The sequence below is a fragment of the Biomphalaria glabrata genome, chromosome 2 (genome assembly GCF_947242115.1).
Source record: "Biomphalaria glabrata chromosome 2, xgBioGlab47.1, whole genome shotgun sequence".
Classification (NCBI taxonomy): domain Eukaryota; kingdom Metazoa; phylum Mollusca; class Gastropoda; family Planorbidae; genus Biomphalaria; species Biomphalaria glabrata.
Genome location: NC_074712.1, coordinates 59,049,268 through 59,071,454, shown reverse-complemented (window position 1 = coordinate 59,071,454; position 22,187 = coordinate 59,049,268). Strand labels below are relative to the sequence as shown.

The 22,187-nt window shown below is 39.5% G+C and overlaps 1 protein-coding gene across 2 annotated transcripts in view; it reads right to left on the bottom strand.

The window, feature by feature from the left end:
- Positions 1-22,187, bottom strand: part of LOC106065589 (interferon regulatory factor 1-like) — an 82,848-nt gene that overhangs the window by 51,776 nt on the left and 8,885 nt on the right. The window contains exons 1-2 of one of the 2 annotated variants that reach the window (XM_056021709.1): positions 14,596-14,734; positions 8,301-8,385 (exon numbers count right to left, since the gene is read on the bottom strand). In XM_056021709.1, coding sequence (XP_055877684.1) covers positions 8,301-8,318 — 18 coding nt within the window. In that variant the 5' untranslated portion in view covers positions 8,319-8,385; positions 14,596-14,734. Of the gene's footprint in view, positions 1-8,300; positions 8,386-14,595; positions 14,735-22,187 lie in introns of those variants that run through there. The other variant, XM_056021710.1, reaches the window with a different exon arrangement.

Here is a 22,187-nt window from a genome sequence, read left to right as displayed (position 1 = left end):
TCCTGAACAAAAAGACTCTTGGGCCTTTAACGCATTCCTTATGAACACAATAGATAAATGTATTGCTAGTTATCGTTGCTTCTAAAGTGCAGTTAGATGGGACTGTGCGGTACGCCAATCGATCACAATCTTTAAAGTTGAAGGCTTTTACCAGTAACGTGCTCTTTTAATTGCTAATGGCATTAGCACTAAACTTAGAAAGCCTTCAGGACAGAAGACTCCATAAAGCAGCAATTGTACATAAAACACTGAACCACAATCTTCAAATACACAAACAAAGTATAATAAAAATACCCAGAAAGACACAAAGATAAAGATACAATCTTCGTTCCATATGCTAGGACAAATTTGTACAAATACTCCTTCTTCCGTAGTGCTATTAGAGCATGGAATGGGTTGCCTGAGCCAGCCAGGAAAACCAGTGACTTGGCAGAGTTTAAGTCATTGGTTAACATGCATGACTAGATGCATAAAGGACGTAGTAATCATCTTCTTTTTTGAAGTAACGTCTGTATTTTATAAGATAAGATAAGAAGAAATTGCAAAATGGGAAAACGAGATTAATTTCATATTAATTACAAAACAATCTGATCATTAAAAGGTCTGCATTCATTTAAGTGCACAAACATTAAGAATTTAAATCTTGATATGAAAATGAACTACACAGCCCAATTGAACTGATAATGTGTTGGATTCAGTGCAGAGATTCTCAGTGCAGAGATTCACTTCCCTCTTCAAAACGAATTCAATTTTCTGGAAACTAATTTTTAGAAAAGTAGTTTTAAAAGATATAAGGGCATACACATGTTTGAAGTCAATGTTAATGTCTTTTGTGTTTGGTACATTTTGGTTTTCTTTAGTTTGTGAACACCCCAACTCCCTGGAGAGTGAAAGACCGGGACGCCTGCTTATTTTTAAACTATACATCCATATCTCAGGTCTGTCATTTTGATCCTATTTCTTCTTCTTCTAGCAAGCTTTAAGTGATTCTATTTAAATGTACAATACATATATGAATATACAAAGCTAGAAAAAAAAATAACGCATGCGCACTATAGACTTTGCAGACAAAGGATGACATGATTTCTGGGCCTTTAAAGAAAAAAAAAGATTGCTTTTGAAAAGCAGAAGACTAAGCTGGATAGAGTTCAAGCTGACACGGATATAAGCGATATCTGATCCGCTGCATGACATTTTGTTTGGTTGTGTGTCTAGGAAATGGGATTTAAGCCTAAGCCTCTAACGAACGTGTAGCGCGAGAAACTCTATAACAGAGCAAACCAAACTTCAAGGCAAGCGCTGCCCAGGAATGACGTCACATTTGCAGTGTACTAAGGGTTCATTCGTAGACTCTAGGAAACTCTAAGCCAATGAAAGCTCCTTTTCATCGGCCTGTCTGAGCTATTGGTCTGTGAACTTCTGATACGTGGGATTCCAAGCAGTTTTAATTTGTAACATCTTTATTACCCATGACCCGTATCCAAGGACGCTCGGGATAAACTCCCACATACTCTGTACCACATCAGCTGTTCGGGTGTCCTACATAAAAGCTCCTCCCCCTCTTTTAAGGAACGATGTGTGGATAGTAACATGGTTTTTGGGCCCTTCTTTCATCCTCGACAATGCAATGAACTCAGGCACTTCAATAGTTCGTAGCAATCAACATTGTACGTGTGCAGTGTACTTGTGCAGTGTACGTGTGCAGTGTACTTGTGCAGTGTACGTGTGCAGTGTACGTGTGCAGTGTACGTGTGCAATGTACGTGTGCAATGTACGTGTGCAGTGTACAAGTGCAGTGTACTTGTGCAGTGTACGTGTGCAGTGTACGTGTGCAGTGTACGTGTGCAATGTACGTGTGCAGTGTACGTGTGCAGTGTACTTGTGCAGTGTACGTGTGCAGTGTACCTGTGCAGTGTACGTGTGCAGTGTACGTGTGCTATGTACGTGTGCAGTGTACTTGTGCAGTGTACGTGTGCAGTGTACGTGTGCAGTATACGTGTGCAGTGTACGTGTGCAATGTACTTGTGCAGTGTACGTGTGCAGTATACATGTGCAGTGTACGTGTGCAGTGTACTTGTGCAGTGTACCTGTGCAGTGTACGTGTGCAATGTACGTGTGCAGTGTACGTGTGCAGTGTACGTGTGCAGTGTAAGTGTGCAGTGTACGTGTGCAGTGTACGTGTGCAGTGTATGTGTGCAGTGTATGTGTGCAGTGTACTTGTGTGTTTCCAAGATAAGACAGAGGAAAGGGTGCGCTAGTGTATAGTGGTGTTCATGAATTGTTTGTTGGACATAAAGTAGAGTCTACCTACTTTGGCTAATCTTATAAATGGGACAAAAAAAAAGAATGACCAATGGTCGGGAAAGAAGGAGCCCTTGTTCGAATTTGCCCTAGCATAAGTAATAGTGCCCTGATATTGTCACATGAAAGTACAACGAGTTCAGGCTAAGGAGCACGTGACCACGCGCAAGAATTAGAATTCGAAAACACTTCCTAGACTGTCATCTCAAAGTGGCGTGCTGAGGTCTCAGGACACCCGGAGAGAACTTCCTGGTTAAAGGGACGAGGTGGAGGTGGTTCCAGTCGTACTGCAGTAGAGGGTGTATTCAATACTGAATTCAGAAGCCAAAGAAAAGTCAGAAATTTTACGTGAGATTAGCTTTTTTTTTGTTGTTGTTGTGGACGAGAGAGCGGCGGGGGAGATTAGAAGATTAGATGGACCAAAAGCATATGTGCGAGTGTATGTGTTGATTATAAACCGGGTCTTCCCACAGCAAGTCAAAAGTCAATGAGAAATTTCGATGCGCAGGTTTAAAAAAAAAGACTTAAAGAGAGCGGGCCGTTGAATGTGACAGACACAATACTTCGCGGGCTAAAAACGTATGGTAGGGGGACCACGCATGTTAAAATGTGGGCCTGTTTATAGAATATCCCAAAACCGAAAGGAGGGTATGTCCAGGCCATAACAAACTATATAAATCATTTGAAAAAAAATCAACGGGGTATCCGATGTGTAATATAAACATAAACTAGAGAATGTTGTTAAAGGGTGTGAGTGTGTTTCGCTTGTTTAAATGTATAAACATATAAATGGGCTTAGTTTTTTTTTAGAAGACCGGAAGTACAAAGTAATCGTTGCACTAATTTTGAGAACGATACTGGTGATAGTGAAATCGAATTAAAAAAAAAAGCGCTTGTAGTTTATGAGATCGTATTCTGTCAAACAGACGAACGGAAAGGAAGCCCAAATACAATAGCGGCTTGTTTACGCACCCAATGCAAAAAAAAAAAAAAGTATTATACGTTTGAATTAAATTATCAGAGAAATGTTCTGTTGAATTTCTAGGCCTCTGATACGGAATACTTTCAGAATTCAGTTATAAAGCAGGGGCTCTTCTCTCTCTCTCTCTCTCCCCCCCCCCCTCGTCTTTCTTAAATTCTTGGATGATTGAGATGAATCTGAGATTTGTGCACCCCTGACCCCAATGTAAGTGAGTTTGAGTGCACCTGGCAGTACAAGTGACCATCAAGGGCAGCCACAAGTTCTCTCTCTCTCTCTTTTTTTTTTAAGATTTAAATTCATGGATTAAATTGCCATTTTACTATAATGATCATTTCTTATCGGCTAATGAATAAAAAAAAAATGGACTACATGGACCATGCCCACTCCTAATTGTCAGGGGGGCGGTATGGCGAGAATGAATATGTTACTTTGATATTTTGGTATCATAGTTACATCCCCTTGTTTAAGTACTCCGAGGTTATGAATTGTGAATAGTCTTGCACGTGTTATGAATTGAATGGTTTAGTCTTCGTGCGAGAGAGTCTGTTAGTCAGTGAGGTCTTGTTCCAGGTCCAGGAAAGTTGGTCGGTCGCTTCCAGAACTGGTGTTTTGTATCATTTCTTGAGAGTGATATAATTGTGTGCTTTATTAAATATTAAAGTTATTATGATTTCATGGAAAGTATTATTGTTATTCATGGATGTTGGAGTTAAAGTATATTTAGTATTAAGTGCTCTTAATTGTAAGTAAACCCCTATCGAGCCAAGCAATAAAAAGGAACCCGACACTAATTAGCCAATGAAAGACAGAAGTGGACCACCTGGACCAAACCAATTAAAGAAAGAAGTGGACCACCTGGACCAAACCAATTAAAGAAAGAAGTGGACCACCTGGACCAAGCCAATTAAAGACAGAAGTGGACCACCTGGACCAAGCCAATTAAAGAAAGAAGTGGACCACCTGGACCAAGCCAATTAAAGACAGAAGTGGACCACCTGGACCAAGCCAATTAAAGAAAGAAGTGGACCACCTGGACCAAGCCAATTAAAGAAAGAAGTGGACCACCTGGACCAAGCCAATTAAAGAAAGAAGTGGACCACCTGGACCAAGCCAATGAAAGACAGAAGTGGACCACCTGGACCAAACCAATTAAAGAAAGAAGTGGACCACCTGGACCAAGCCAATTAAAGACAGAAGTGGACCACATGGACCAAGCCAATTAAAGAAAGAAGTGGACCACCTGGACCAAGCCAATTAAAGAAAGAAGTGGACCACCTGGACCAAGCCAATGAAAGACAGAAGTGGACCACCTGGACCAAGCCAATGAAAGACAGAAGTGGACCACCTGGACCAAGCCAATGAAAGACAGAAGTGGACCACCTGGACCAAGCCAATGAAAGACAGAAGTGGACCACCTGGACCAAGCCAACTAAAGAAAGAACTGGACCTTGCCCACTATAACTAGCTATAATTTAAAAAAAATATATAGAATTAAAATTCAAGTAGTTCTAGGGCATTTTTAAAACCTTGCATATTTCCTGACAAAGTGAACTTGTTAATAAAATGTGTTTAGGATTATGCCATTGCATCTTCACCAATCGTTTCACCGTTAACAGATAAATATAACACGCACTATTTAACTGTTTCACTAGGTTCCACATGCATTTGCAAATCGTGTAGAATCCTTTTTGTAGAATGTAGATCACATGAAAAAAAAATGTGATCAATGGTTCACCTATAATCTATGCAAGATAAAGAAGGTCACGGTTCACCGGTTCTTCCATAGCTTGAAATATCACCCCAAGATCTGATATTTTTTTTTTTGGGCTTTATGGCTGGATTATTCATCCTCATTTTTCCTGTATGGCTCTTATTATGTTGTTTTTTTTCTCTCTCAGTGCCTAAGTACCTAGATCGAGTATTTTTTTAAAACAACTTCAACGCTAAATGGAGATATTGGAGTTCATACAACCGTGACCACTTAAACATCTCCTTGTCAATCTGCTTGCTACTAGCAGGAAGGAAATTATAAGGCACTGGGGAAGTGAAATACTTTTCCCCAAGTTATTCTTATACAGGCTGTGCAAAACTGTGCACCTTGGAGAAATAAGCAGATAACTATAAAAGTAAAAACTAGGAGAGTCTCGTTGTCTTTTGTTTTCTTCAAGCAATCTCGTGTTGTTTTCTTTCTGTTTGTTTATCTCTCGTTTATATCTGATTGTTTGTGTCTGTTTGTTTATCTGTTTGTTTATATCTGATTGTTTGTGTCTGTTTTTTTATCTGTTTGTTTATATCTGATTGTTTGTGTCTGTTTGTTTATCTGTTTGAAGATATCTTATTGTTTGTGTCTGTTTGTTTATCTCTGATTGTTTGTGTCTGTTTGTTTATTTGTTTGTTTATCTCTGATTATTTGTGTCTGTTTATCTCTCATTGTTTGTGACTGTTTGTTTATCTCTGATTATTTGTGTTTGTTTGTGTGTCTCATTATTTGTGTTCGTTTATCTCTGATTGTTTGTGTCTGTTTGTTTATCTCTGATTGTTTATGTTTGTTTATCTCTGATTATTTGTGTCTGTTTATCTCTGATTATTTGTGTCTGTTTATCTCTGATTGTTTGTGTCTGTTTGTTTATCTATTTGTTTATATCTGATTATTTGCGTCTGTTTATCTCTGATTGTTTGTGTCTGTCTGTTTATCTCTGATTATTTGTGTCTGTTTATCTCTCATTGTTTGTGTCTGTTTGTTTATCTTTGATTATTTGTGTCTGTTTGTGTGTCTCATTATTTGTGTCTGTTTATCTCTGATTGTTTGTGTCTGTTTGTTTATCTCTGATTGTTTGTGTCTGTTTGTTTATCTCTGATTGTTTGTGTCTGTTTGTTTATCTCTGATTGTTTGTGTCTGTTTGTTTATCTGTTTGATTATATCTGATTATTTGTGTCTGTTTATCTCTGATTGTTTGTGTCTGTTTGTTAACTCTGATTATTTGTGTCTGTTTATCTCTCATTGTTTGTGTCTGTTTGTTTATCTTTGATTATTTGTGTCTGTTTGTGTGTCTCATTATTTGTGTCTGTTTATCTCTGATTGTTTGTGTCTGTCTGTTTATCTCTGATTATTTGTATCTGTTTGTGTGTCTCATTAGTTGTGTCTGTTTATCTCTGATTGTTTGTGTCTGTTTGTTTATCTCTGATTGTTTATGTCTGTTTATCTCTGATTATTTGTGTCTGTTTGTGTGTCTCATTTTTTGTGTCTGTTTATCTCTGATTGTTTGTGTCTGTTTGTGTGTCTCATTATTTGTGTCTGTTTATCTCTGATTGTTTGTGTCTGTTTGTGTGTCTCATTATTTGTGTCTGTTTATCTCTGATTGTTTGTGTCTGTTTGTGTATCTCATTATTTGTGTCTGTTTATCTCTGATTGTTTGTGTCTGTTTGTTTATCTCTGATTATTTGTGTCTGTTTGTGTGTCTCATTATTTGTGTCTGTTTATCTCTGATTGTTTGTGTCTGTTTGTTTATCTTTGATTATTTGTGTCTGTTTGTGTGTCTCATTATTTGTGTCTGTTTATCTCTGATTGTTTGTGTCTGTTTGTTTATCTCTGATTGTTTATGTCTGTTTATCTATGATTATATGTGTCTGTTTGTGCGTCTCATTATTTGTGTATGTTTATCTCTGATTGTTTGTGTCTGTTTGTTTATCTCTCATTGTTTGTGTCTGTTTGTTTATCTTTATTATTTGTTTGAACTAATAACATTATCTTATTATTATCTTTATTATTTGTTTGGAACAGTGAGATGAAAGCCTGGGCCGTTTGGAACAATAACATTATCTTATCTTTATTATTCATTGATTTCATGTAGCGCATGTTTCATGCTCAGTGCGCACTCTCTTTTGCGCACCAGTTGGGGGATCCCCGGGAGGTGATAACTGGGATTAGGTGCTGTCTTTGGGGGTTCAGCAAACACAGTTCTGCTCGAGTCGGGATTCAAACTCGAGCACCCTTGTTAGGTGGTTAAGCCGTAACCAAGCGAATTTGGCCTTTCAGCCACATATTCCATCATTAAAAAACAATTAAGACAAAAATGAGCTAAAGTAAAACAACAACAACAACAACAACAAACTAAATGCCTAAACACAGTGATGCCTAAACACAGTGATGCCTAAACCTTTTTTTTTTTCAACTTATGGGCAGATTTTTTTCGATATATGAGTCATGGGTCGTCAAAGTGAAATTTGGAACATGTTGTGGGAACTGAACAAGTTTTACATTCTACACAAAGTCCTGAGGATGGAAGACAAGAACTGGGAAAAGGAGTAGCTGTAATTAGAGAGAGAGAGAGAGAGAGAGAGAGAGAGAGAGAGAGAGATAGGAAGAGAGTCAAGAGAGGGAGGGAGATAGAAAGATACAGGGCCAATCAAAGAAGTAGCAAAAAAAAAGTTTAAGAGGTGGAATGCATGAGAGGGAGGGAGGGAGATGGAGAGAGAGAGAGAGAGAGAGAGAGATAGGAAGAGAGTCAAGAGAGGGAGGGAGATAGAAAGATACAGGGCCAATCAAAGAAGTAGCAAAAAAAAAGTTTAAGAGGTGGAATGCATGAGAGAGAGGGAGGGAGATGGAGAAAGAGAGAGAGAGAGAGTGGGGGGGGGGGAGAGGGAGAGAGATAGAAAGAGGGGGAGAAATATTGAATACTATATTAATTAACGGAGACAGGTTGTTGGATAACAGAATCAAGAGAAAGCAACTAAACAGCACAGGAGATGGTGTTTCTCCAGAACAAACAGCATGAAACTTGAAAACTAAACATTTTGCAAGAAGAGTGAAAATGCATCAAACTAAACAAAAGCTGAACTAAACAAACAGATGACCAAACTAAACAAACGTTGAACTAAACAGATGACCAAAACAGACTCATCTTGAACAGATGACCAAACTAAACAAAAGTTGAACTAAACAAACAGATGACCAAAAACAGACTCATTTTGAACAGATGACCATACAAAACTAAACAGATGACAAAAACAGACTTACCGTTGACCAGTTGACCATAAGAAACTTGATGCAACGTCTAGTTTCGGGGGTGGAACGTTTCTTTTGGCTTCAGTGCACGGCCAGTCTGTTGGAGGAACAGGAAGTTTTAGAATCTCACAATAGACAAGGATTGGTGGGTACATAACACAAACTGTAGTTTTTTTTACTTGACAAACAGGCACAAGGAATAGAAAGATGAAGACTGACAATACATCACGCAGTCTTTTAAAGTTGTGTTAACTCTTTCTCTCCGTAATTATTTACCACATGTTGATGGAATCAACGTTGGTATCGTCTGTTAGGAGAGAAAGAGTTAACAAAACAAAAATAAGAGAAGAGTTTTCATTGGCTGCATACAGATGGTTAAATTATTATGTATTGTTGCCTAAAAAAAAACCCGACACAATTTACGAGCATTTAGACAGATGTGTGACGTCATTCACCATGACTAGAAAAAAAACGAATGGTTATACCAGCTACCAAGAATCGTTCTGTTAGTACAGTCGCATAGTACTAGAGCGTCGCTCATAACTTAAAAGAAGAATGCCAGTTGTGAAGCAAGACTGAGCATTGAAATGTAAACGGAAATATGATTTGTCAGTTGGGCAAAGGTACAGAGTGACATCATGGGTAGAAAGACAAACTAATCGTGTTGAGTCAAGGTTGTAGTAGAACTGTCACACAAATCATCAATTGACATCAAGGGAATCAACAATCATGCACCGGCATACAAATCACACATTGCATTTTAAGGGCCATACGAAACAACCATCACTCTTCAGCTGCAACACGAATTGAACCGTCGCTCTTCAGCTGCCACACGAATTGAACTATAACTCTTCAACTGCCACACGAATTGAACTATAACTCTTCAACTGCCACCCGAATTGAACTATAACTCTTCAGCTGCCACACGAATTGAACTATAACTCTTCAACTGCCACCCGAATTGAACTATAACTCTTCAGCTGCCACACGAATTGAACTATAACTCTTCAACTGCCACACAAATTGAACCATCACTCTTCAGCTGCCACACGAATTGAACTATAACTCTTCAACTGCCACACGAATTGAACTATAACTCTTCAACTGCCAAATGAATTGAACTATAACTCTTCAACTGCCACACGAATTGAACTATAACTCTTCAACTGCCACACGAATTGAACCATCATTCTTCAGCTGCCACACGAATTGAACTATAACTCTTCAACTGCCACATGAATTGAACTATAACTCTTCAACTGCCACACGAATTGAACCATCACTCTTCAACTGCCACATGAATTGAACTATAGCTCTTCAACTGCCACATGAATTGAACTATAACTCTTCAACTGCCACACGAATTGAACTATAACTCTTCAACTGCCACACGAATTGAACTATAACTCTTCAACTGCCACACGAATTGAACCATCACTCTTCAGCTGCCACACGAATTGAACCATCACTCTTCAGCTGCCACACGAATTGAACTATAACTCTTCAACTGCCACATGAATTGAACTATAACTCTTCAACTGCCACACGAATTGAACTATAACTCTTCAACTGCCACACGAATTGAACCATCACTCTTCAGCTGCCACATGAATTGAACCATCACTCTTCAGCTGCCACATGAAATGAACTATAACTCTTCAACTGCCACACGAATTGAACTATAACTCTTCAACTGCCACCCGAATTGAACTATAACTCTTCAACTGCCACACGAATTGAACCATCACTCTTCAGCTACCACATGAATTGAACCATCACTCTTCAGCTGCCACATGAAATGAACCATCACTCTTCAGCTGCCACATGAATTGAACCATCACTCTTCAGCTGCCACATGAATTGAACCATCACTCTTCAGCTGCCACATGAATTGAACCATCACTCTTCAGCTGCCACATGAATTGAACCATCACTCTTCAGCTGCCACATGAATTGAACCATCACTCTTCAGCTGCCACATGAAATGAACCATCACTCTTCAGCTGCCACATGAATTGAACCATCACTCTTCAGCTGCCACATGAATTGAACCATCACTCTTCAGCTGCCACATGAAATGAACCATCACTCTTTAGCTGCCACATGAATTGAACCATCACTCTTCAGCTGCCACATGAATTGAACCATCACTCTTCAACTGCCACATGAATTGAACTATAACTCTTCAACTGCCACACGAATTGAACTATAACTCTTCAACTGCCAAATGAATTGAACTATAACTCTTCAACTGCCACACGAATTGAACTATAACTCTTCAACTGCCACACGAATTGAACCATCACTCTTCAGCTGCCACACGAATTGAACTATAACTCTTCAACTGCCACATGAATTGAACTATAACTCTTCAACTGCCACACGAATTGAACTATAACTCTTCAACTGCCACCCGAATTGAACTATAACTCTTCAGCTGCCACATGAATTGAACTATAACTCTTCAACTGCCACATGAATTGAACTATAACTCTTCAACTGCCACACGAATTGAACTATAACTCTTCAACTGCCACCCGAATTGAACTATAACTCTTCAACTGCCACACGAATTGAACCATCACTCTTCAGCTGCCACATGAATTGAACCATCACTCTTCAGCTGCCACATGAAATGAACCATCACTCTTCAGCTGCCACATGAATTGAACCACCACTCTTCAGCTGCCACATGAATTGAACCATCACTCTTCAGCTGCCACATGAATTGAACCATCACTCTTCAGCTGCCACATGAATTGAACCATCACTCTTCAGCTGCCACATGAATTGAACCATCACTCTTCAGCTGCCACATGAATTGAACCATCACTCTTCAGCTGCCACATGAATTGAACCATCACTCTTCAGCTGCCACATGAATTGAACCATCACTCTTCAGCTGCCACATGAAATGAACCATCACTCTTCAGCTGCCACATGAATTGAACCATCACTCTTCAGCTGCCACATGAATTGAACCATCACTCTTCAGCTGCCACATGAATTGAACCATCACTCTTCAGCTGCCACATGAATTGAACCATCACTCTTCAGCTGCCACATGAAATGAACCATCACTCTTCTGCTGCCACATGAATTGAACCATCACTCTTCAGCTGCCACATGAATTGAACCATCACTCTTCAGCTGCCACATGAATTGAACCATCACTCTTCAGCTGCCACATGAATTGAACCATCACTCTTCAGCTGCCACATGAATTGAACCATCACTCTTCAGCTGCCACATAAATTGAACCATCACACTTCAGCTGCCACATGAATTGAACCATCACTCTTCAGCTGCCACACGAATTGAACCATCACTCTTCAGCTGCCACACGAATTGAACCATCACTTTTCAGCTGCCACACGAATTGAACCATCACTCTTCAGCTGCCACACGAATTGAACCATCACTCTTCAGCTGCCACACGAATTGAACCATCACTCTTCAGCTGCCACACGAATTGAACCATCACTCTTCAGCTGCCACACGAATTGAACCATCACTCTTCAGCTGCCACACGAATTGAACTATAACTCTTCAGCTGCCACATGAAATGAACCATCACTCTTCAGCTGCCATAAGGAAAACACGCAATTTAAACTGCACGGTCCATGATTTCCGAATGAGTCCTTCGAACTCGTAGCACCAGACGACGAAAACCAAGGGGCAGATTGTGATGTTCATCCATCGAATCACACGTAAAATTAAGGGTACCGTATGTATTGAATTTTGAAGAGTTTCATAAGCTTTACTTTTTATTGATTAGGGCTTAAAAAATGAATTTACACGTATTTCTATTATCGAAACAAATATTACAAAAAAAAGCAAATAGGTGACGGTACTCAGTAGTTGATTGCGTGACTGTTAACTACTAAAAATAAATAATATACGTTAAAATACAAAAATATTTTTTTTCAAAAAGGTGTCGGTACGCCGTATTGGTGCGTACCGTCACAAGAAAAGCCCTGTTTATATATATATATATATATATATATATATATATATATATATATATATATATATATATATATATATATATATATATATATATATATATATATATATATATATATATATATATAAATATATAATAAGGCTTGTCTTCGAGTCCAGAGATTAAAGCGGAATGCAGTATTACCCGCAGCCACAGCTGTGACCTACATATTTTGCCACCTTTTCTTTTCGCCGTCTGCGTCTGTCCTCGGAAGCGGAATTCCTTTGGTCTCAAATGTGTATCTCGCGTCGTTTGTGGGTGATATTAAATACTGTTGATTTGCCTTCTAAGACTCAAGTTTCAGGATTTAAATGGGCGAAGTTGGCAAGTCACATTTAGAATGAAGTCAACAAATGTGCTGTCATGCACACGATTAACAATTCTTTTGCGCTTGTTGTGACGTCAAATCAATTTGACTAACTTGAGAAACTAGACAATTGTTGTGTGACGTTGTTAATTATTTTTTTTTATCAATTTCACAAGGCTACGGGGCGCGGTGGCCGAGTGGTTAAGCGCTTGGCTTTCGAACCTGGTGTCCTGGGTTCGAATCTCGGTGAAAACATGGATTTTTAATTTCAGGATTTTTAAGGCGCCCTTGAGTCCACCCAACTTTAACCCCAATGTTTTTTTTTTAAATTGAGATTTGTAATATGAGACTGCCATTGAAAGAGCTTCTAACTGTTCTAACTAAGGCAAAAATAAAAAAAACTGAGAAGAGTGGAGAAAGACTGTCGATAGATCTTGCGTGGTGCCCCAAAGGTCTAACAGACTAAGGGATAGGTAAGAGTAATATGGTAGACAAAATAAAGTCTACTTCAACACACCAGGTCGTATCATAGCACTCAAGGAAATTTTGGTGAATTCGGTCATTCGGTTCAAGAGTCTCTTTCCAAAAAGAGTTAAGGTGACACTGAATCATATGATCTACTCTCAGAATTTAGGCTGTGACTTCTTCGCCTTATGCTGGTAGTAAGGACACTAAACATGCACTTTTACTTGCTCATGACTAACTGCAATGCCTTGCCAGTTTGGAAAGAGATTTTTTTTTTAACCTTACGACGATGACATAGATTATTGTTGACCGTTCCAGCCACAAGTCCGGGAGCCTTAAGCATAGACTATATATACCGGACAACATTACGGTAACGGGCTCTTCCGCCTATGTAAGCCTTATTAGTGTTTCAAAACATAATTCCGTACGTAGGTACTGGCAATATGGTGTTTGGAAACCAGCAAAGAGCTTTCATTGTCATATAGGAAAGGCGTCCAAACTATACAATAACAACTCCTCGTTTAGGAGAACTGGTCTGGTTTCCGAAGCTGACTGTGACAAGGGAATCTCTTATCGCGGGGGACCCCTTGGGTAAAGGAGTCGCCCCATTCGCACCCTCTAAGGCCACCTTTGTGGAGCGACACTGAGTGATCTTTGGGATAGGCAACATCCCAAAACATTAGAAAAGCGGACAGTTCTCAAATACAACATGCAGTCCTGATGTTTAAACTGACAGCAGACTACTTTAAGCATCCATTACTTGTGTTCAACGTCAGATCATTACTAATCATTAGTCATCACATTTACTGTTTCGATGTTCTGTGAACTTTGACCTACAGAAATTTGAATGTTTCATGTTGAAATAACTAGTACGTCGCACATTATTTTGTGTTTTACCTTTAATTATATCAAGTTTCGAGTTCAGTGTTCACTTAATAAATTCAATATTACATGTTCTTAGGTTTGTTTTTACCTGATTTCATAACATCGAACCGAACTTTAGATCTGACCGAACAGAACTCGAACTTAAATCTAACCGAACCGAACCCGAGAGCTATCGTGTACATCCGATTCTCATTTCTACTCTAAAACTTTAAATTCCACCACAATGACATCGTAAAAAAGGTCGCCACATATTTACATTAAAGCATATAATTTGTTTACATTATTCTTCCAGGGTTGTAACGAAACCCAGTCAACACCTTCGCGAGCACATATTAACTCTTTCTCTCCTAACTGATTTGAACCCCATTAAACTAAATTAATTTTTGGATTTGTAAACTTTAATTGGTGTTGTGTAAAAAAGAGCACGCTTTCTCCTACAATTCAATACCAAATATAACATTTTCTGATAACAAACAAAAAAGTTATTGAAGTTTAGTCATAACAGGATAGTGAAATACAAATGAGCAAAATGAATACTATTATCGAAATGGGGAAAATAATTACGCAGAGAAAGAGTTAATAGTGCATAAACAGACATTGTGTTGATAGTCCAAAACATATGTATTTCCACTATGCAAACTTACCTTTAAAAACTTATCTCAAAAGCCCAGCAGTTCCCCGCTATCGCAACGCCTTACGTAAGGGCCGATGTTGAAACTGATACCGGCCGTCGTAATCGATCCACGCAAAAAAAAAAAACAGGTATCGTAGCTCGTTCGATTCCATAACAAAGATAAATAAAGTAATGCCAAGTTCTTGCGGTGTGTGTCTATCGGATATGGCACATTGCAATGTGTTGATATACAGTGCATAGTTTACATCCCCACTCTTTAGGTCATAGCGGTGTCTACTAAATATGAAACATTACAGATTTTATATCGAGTTTGACGCATTGAAGTGTGTTAACTGTGTCACACACTAGAGTGAGTCTATTGACACATCGCAACTCGTAGTAACAAAATATTATGAAATAAATGATCTTTCATTTTCTTATACATTACAGACGCTCTTCCAAAAGAGAAGATAATCACGTCCTACCAATGTGTTAAATATTGTCAAGCATGTTGATAAGAGACTAAAACTCTACTTAAGTCATATTTGTTTTCCTTGCTGATTCGGAGGACCCTTTCAGTGCTCTAAAGATATTCACTGAAATAGACAAGACATGAATCAATAAAAAAAGTAACCAATGACACCATTAATTACTGGTAATTCATTATTTTGTTTAATAGCAACAAGGGAAACTAATACTTCAGAATTCACTGGAAGACAACGGCCACCCGTTCCATCAGAACTACGCCAGGTCGTCGCGAAGTGGGCGACTGCTGTCAATCAAAACAAGAACGGAGCGGTACAAAAACTCGTTCGTACCTCACTCGGTCAGACTCTATCACCGCCACTCATTGATCAGGGAATATGAAATGCACCAAGATGCCCGTGTGTAGTCGCTGAATGAACTCTTTATGTTGTCTGTTGTATTTATGTGTATTTTTCTGTTGTGTTGTCTTTATATAAGAAAAGAGTCCTTGTAATCACAACAAATTTCGGTAAGGATCAATAAAGCAGTCTTAGTCTTAGTCTTGTTGGGTTTAGTTCCCTTAAATAATTGTTAACGCTATTTCTCACGCACGCATTATCAGGATCCAGTTGATACTTTAAACTTTAAACAATTAATTATTGTACCTAACAAAACATGAAACAATAAACAAAAATACTCAATTCGTCAATTAATTAGAGGTAATTAATTATTGTATTAGCAATTAGTTTAGCTTGTACCATACAGACGGGCAGAGTGAGTTGATAAATGCGTTGTTAAAAATCGTACCATTAATTCGAGTTTGTTTTACACCTTAACCTTGAGCCTAAGCATGCTGGGAAGGTTGTCATGTCATCCGAGCTGAGCTAATAGAGGGAGGGGAGGGGTGGAGTTACAGTGACCTGTAGGAAAAACAAATTGCTTCTGCAGACCACGTCCATACCCTGTTTTCCGGGTTTACCTCCCAAAAATAATCATACTGTAGAAATCTCCTTGTTTCATCTTTTTAAAACCAATGTTTCACAAACTGTGTTCCGCGGAACCCTATTGTTCCCCGAGGCCTGATTGGCTGTTCCACGAACTACTGGAATAATTAATTAGTAGGCCACCATGTGAATTAATCTCTCTAAAAAAAAATGAGCAAAGTGTTCCGCTGAATATTCCGAATGTGCGAAGTGTTCCGCTAAATATTCCGAATGTGCGAAGTGTTCCGCTAAATATTCCGAATGTGCGAAGTGTTCCGCTAAATATTCGGAATGTGCGAAGTGTTCCGCTAAATATTCCGAATGTGCGAAGTGTTCCGCTAAATATTCCGAATGTGCGAAGTGTTCCGCTAAATATTCGGAATGTGCGAAGTGTTGCGCTAAAAAGTCCGAATGTGCGAAGTGTTCCGCTAAAAAGTCCGAATGTGCGAAGTGTTCCGCTAAAAAGTCCGAATGTGGGAAGTGTTCCGTTAAGGGAAACGTGTAGGGAACCACTGTTTGAAAGGAACACAAACAATGACGGAACTAGAGAGAAGAAAACGTCGAGGATAAGACCTTCCATTGTCCTGCCCCGACTCCCCCACCCCCCATCACGCCCCTCAACGTGACCCACTGGCGTCGGAATAAATTGGGCTCTTGATAGTGGGTATTAACGTTTCTAAATACTCCCCCCCCCCTTTTTAAGGTTAAATGTAAACTAGAAACAAACAAAAAATGTGGGGGTAAAAAAAAAAAGAGGCCCTTTACCCGACTAGACTGTCACTAGACTAATGTTAAACCACTCCCTCCCTCTCTCTCACACACAGCTAATCTGCATTTTTTTTTTTACACCTGGACGCTATTGATAGATGTTTTCTTTTCTTGATGGTCATAAATAATAAACTCTGATGACGTCATTAAAAAATTGCCCTCTGGTGGTGTTTTTTTTTTTTTTGTTGTTTTACCTCCTGACGTATAAGATCGTCACGCGGAAATGTAAATAGCAATGTTTCCCATTACCTCCTCGGGCTAGATATGCCCAATACATTTTATTCAAATATTTTTTTTTTTTGGACCTGTTTTAATGACAGCATTGAATGCAACACAGCAACCCTACTTGAAAAAACAGTAAAAGTAGAGACTAGTTGCTTCGAGAAACAGCACTAGATAAAGTATAACAATAGATTGATAGCTTTAAAATAAAAACGATATTCCAACACAATCTAAAAATTAGAGCTGTAAGTTATTTTATAGCCAGAGCTCTATATAAAGCTTCCTGTCAGGGTCAAAGGTCAGGGAACTAAAAAATAATTGGTGGCTATGTCCGGAGACATGCTGACACTGGTGACACACGCTCTTTCTATGAGTCGCTTCGATGTGTCTATGGCCCATCTTACCAGACTACAGCACAGTTAAGATCATACGATGGTTCTACCCTATTAACTAGCAAGGCGGACATACTAAATCGCTGGACAGAACACTCAGTATGCTGTTTGGTGATAAAAGGCACGTATCGGAGGAATCGCTGGCAAATGTCCCTCAGAAAACTACGAGAGAGGCGCTCGACGACCAACCGACATGTGAAGAAATTGAGACAGCAATATTTTAACTCAAAAAACACAAGGCACCTGGCTCTGATGGACTTCCCGCTGAAATATTTAAAATGGGTGGTGTCGCCCTAACCGAGAGACTAACAGACTTGTTTGCTCTATGCTGGGAGAAGTGCGTGGTCCCACCTGAACTTCGAGATTCCGTAATCATAGCCCTATACAAAAAGGGTGACAAGTCTAACTGCTCCAACTATCGAGGCATTACACTTCTGTCAGTAGCAGGAAAGATCTTTGCTCGAGTGTTGCTGGACCGACTAACCCACTCTTTAGTGGACGATGTGTTATCTGAAAGCCAATGTGGCTTCAGAGCCGGCAGAGGTACATCTGACATGATATTTGCATGACGCGTAGGACGTAATTATCTTCTTTTTTGAAGTAACGTCTGCATTATATAAAATAAGATTTGCTCTACAATTACAAGAAAAAAGCAAAGAGCAGAACCTAAACCTATACGCCAAGGCTTTCGACACGGTCAGTCACGATGGTTTGTGGAGGATTTTGGCTAGGCTGGGATGCCCACCTATGCTCCTATCCATTCTCAAGCAGTTTCACGTGGGATGAAAAGGCCAGATCAGACACAATGGTGCCCTTTCTGATCACTTCCCAATCGAAAATGGCGTGAAGCAGGGCTGTGTACTTGCTCCTACTCTATTCGATATCTTCTTTGGCGTAATGCTGGGTCAAATGAGACAGCGATTGCACGAAGGCATCTAAATCCGGTTTCGTTCTGACGGCAATGTGTTCAATCTTTGACGTCTACTATCCCATACAAAAACAAAGGAGATGGTCATAACGGAGCTTCTCTATGCCGATGATTGCGCCCTGCTAGCTCACAATGAACATGATCTCCAGAAGGCGGTAAACGCATTTGCATACGCTGCCGCCTCTTTCGGTCTATCTATAAACCTCGGGAAAACAGAAGTCATGTTCCAGACGTCACCCAATAAAACATACTCACCCCAAGGATCACCGTAAACGGACAGGCACTTAACGTGGTAGACCACTTCACCTATCTAGGTAGTATAGTGTCAAATGACGCCTCACTTTCAAGGGAAGTTGATAACCGTCTGGTCAGGGCCAGTAGCGCTTTTGGACGCCTTCAGGCGAGAGTTTGGCGGAAAAAATCGCTCCGCCTGCCTACAAAAATCAATGTCTACCAGGCGGTGGTTCTCTCAACCCTTCTATAAGGCTCTGAGACATGGACACTATACAGCAAACAACTAAGACTTCTTGAGCGCTTCCACCAAAGATGCTTGCGCTCCATGATGGACATACGGTGGCAAGACCGCACTACAAACAGCGTTGTCCTTGCGAACGCCGGTATGGACAGTATAGAGGGACTTCTTATGGTCCGGCAGTTACGCTGGGCGGGGCACGTATCCCATATGGGAAACGAACGTATGCTAAAAGCAGTCTTTTTTTGGTTAGCTAAAAGGTTGTCGACGTAACAGAGGCGCCCCATGGAAATGCTTCAAAGATCAGCTTAGGCGTCAACTTTCCTTGGCTAACATAGAAGAGAGCACCTGGTTGCATGCGGCCTCAGAACGAGACAGCTGGAGGTCACTCACAAAGGCCGCGGGATACACATTTGAGACCAAAAGAAAATCCGCTGCCGAGAACAAACGCAGACGGAGAAAAAAAATCTAAATCGACCACCTGCGGACAATGGTTAAGCTTGCCCTGGATGTGGTAAAATATGTAGGTCACAGCTGGGGCTGCGCAGCCACGGGAAATACTGCATTCCTCATTAATCTTCGGACTCGAAGACAAGCCTTAGTATTATTAGGTTATAAGAAATATAAACTATTCGCTAAGGGAGCTTCTTTCCAGTCAAGGCTTTTTTGAAGCCAAAAGTAGACTGAACAATGCAGCGAGAGATTCAATGGCCTGTTAGCGTGATATAAAATTATGCTGGCCACGCGGGCTCGTGTTACGACTTGTCACATAGTGAAATGATGACATTAATTATTAAATCAGAACAAAAAAAAATCAACCGACTGGTCATAGGCCAACTGACACGAAGGTCTGTTGGAGTCCTCAGCGTGTGTCATTGTGCCATGGTCAATCACTAAGACAAAATCATCATCATGACCTCTTTCATTTCGTGATATTGTCAACTTCACCTTAGCCCACCAAGGCACTCTGACATCCAATGCAATATCAATTTGTTTTCCAAACCCTGTTGAATCCACTTGCATTGCGCAAGAGCAAAGAGATACCCCCCCCCCACACACACCTTTTCTGCCTTTAACCAGAAGAAAGATTTCCTCGGGAAATTATATTTCTAGACAAATACTTATAGATCTATATGCAAGCGTGACGGTGGCTTTCATAAATGTCGATCGATTAGATCTACTTTTAGGTTCGGTTCATTACTCTGTAAATGCAAGACGTAACAGACACGCTTCTCTGGAGGGACGCTACTCTCTCCCATCTAAGGGGTTTTCTAGTTGATTGAATCTAGACACCGTTCGTAGCGTCAAGGTTGAGTTGGGGTGGACACCTCCTAATGGAAACAAAGGATAAGCTCAAAGAGAAATCAAAAGGGCGCCCAGTGGGTCGTTGTTTCGAACCTTGTTCATAGCACTTCCCAGGGAAGTGTACTTTTTAAAAGTGCATTTTGTTTTCAAGCACTTCCCAGGGATGTGTACTTTTTAAAAGTGCATTTTGTTTTCAAGCACTTCCCAGGGATGTGTACTTTTTAAAAGTGCATTTTGTTTTCAAGCACTTCCCAGGGATGTGTACTTTTTAAAAGTGCATTTTGTTTTCAAGCACTTCCCAGGGATGTGTACTATTTAAAAGTGCGTTTTGCTAGTCACGACTGAATTTAAGACCATTCTATTTATGATGTACCTAGATCCATTGTGCTTTGTGAACATATATGTTCTATAGAGATACAAACAGCAAATACAAATACAAACTGTCCGGGTACCTACGAGATGTCTGTCATTAAATAACCGGACGATTAATGCAGACAGACAGAAAAAAAAGACATTGATTGACTGAATAACAATTTGAATGATCTAGTGATCGAAAATATAAAGAAATCGAACGACAGAAAGTCCAACAAAAGACAGTTGCTGAGTGACGTCGTAAGTAGCTATTTCTCAATCCCAAATCAATATCAACTCGAAGTTGTGTTTATTAATACTAACATGACCTGAGCTCGTGGTGATTCCATTCATACTAGTTCTATTGACAATATTCTCAGCCAGCTAAACATCAACCACGCCCAGGTTTTTCTAAGTCTATAAACTAGGTCATTCAATCTAGAGAAGAGACGTCGGTGAGACGAAGAAGAAAAAAAAAAAAAAGCACGCAGTGAATATGACCTAATATAACACAGTAAGAAAACTTCCGCATTCCCACAGGTCGCTTGCAAAGTACCGACCTATATATTCGTTGACTGGTGTCAGTATCGATGTTTAACTGCAGTGCAGATGACAACACAATAACCCCACGGTGGTAACAAGTGGTCTAGTTAGTCAGTGCTAGCTAGGTCCACACGCAGCTCAAATCTAATTACTACTCACGTGGGTATTGTATATCTACAGTAGGCTATTTACACTGGCGGTGTGCTAGTGTTGTCATTAAGAGACAGAAGGGTAATACTTTCTGCTTAACACTTTCTGCTGACGGACAGCAGACGATATCATTCTTTCTCATTACAGAGTTCTAGCACAAAGGCAAATTAACTTAACGCGAATGCTTATAATAATAATTAAGAAGCTTATATTAGTTATATCAATTCACTGTGTCTGTTAAAAAGTTTGTACACGTCATTTTCCCCACACCCTATCTAGGAGTAAGGTGAAACTTTGCAAAGTTTCTTTTGCCTGACAACACAAGAATCAATTTTAAAAAATTAATCAATTAGTTAAATATCTATTGCTAATTAATTATTTTGTTAGGTATATTGAACAAGGGAAAGAAATCGTACTTGACAGATTAAGAATCAATTTTAACAATTAAGCAATTAGTTAAACATCTATTGCTAATTAATTATTTTGTTAGGTATATTGAACAAGGGAAAGAAATCGTACTTGACAGATGTGGTATACCGGTAGGTTGAATTAGTCCCCCTGAGGACAACTCTTGAGCCCTGGGTGAACAATTTTTAATGCATTTAAAAAACGATAATTTAATTTTAAACCTTCACCAAGACACCCCCCCTCCTCCTCTTCCCTTTCCCTTTCACACCTGGTCCAGACAAGTGATGGATCATAGCGCATTGAGAAAGCTAAAAGCTAAACAAAAACAATATGGTAAATATTACTAATCGCACAGATTTATTATGTTTATCTCGATCATATATACAATGACATGACCGATCCAAAACTAACGGATACAATTACACTTAATATAAGCTTTGTTGTTGTTTTTTAAGTATTTTTTTTTCTTGTGTCAATGGACCTCATTCACCAATCGTAAACAAACAACATTTAGCCACGTGGTGCTCTATCTCGTCTATATAATTTACGATCTCATGTTTAATTCATAATGGTTGTCACGTGACAGTATTTTTTTTCGTTGTTTTATCAATAAGATCACGTGACTAAATGTTGTTT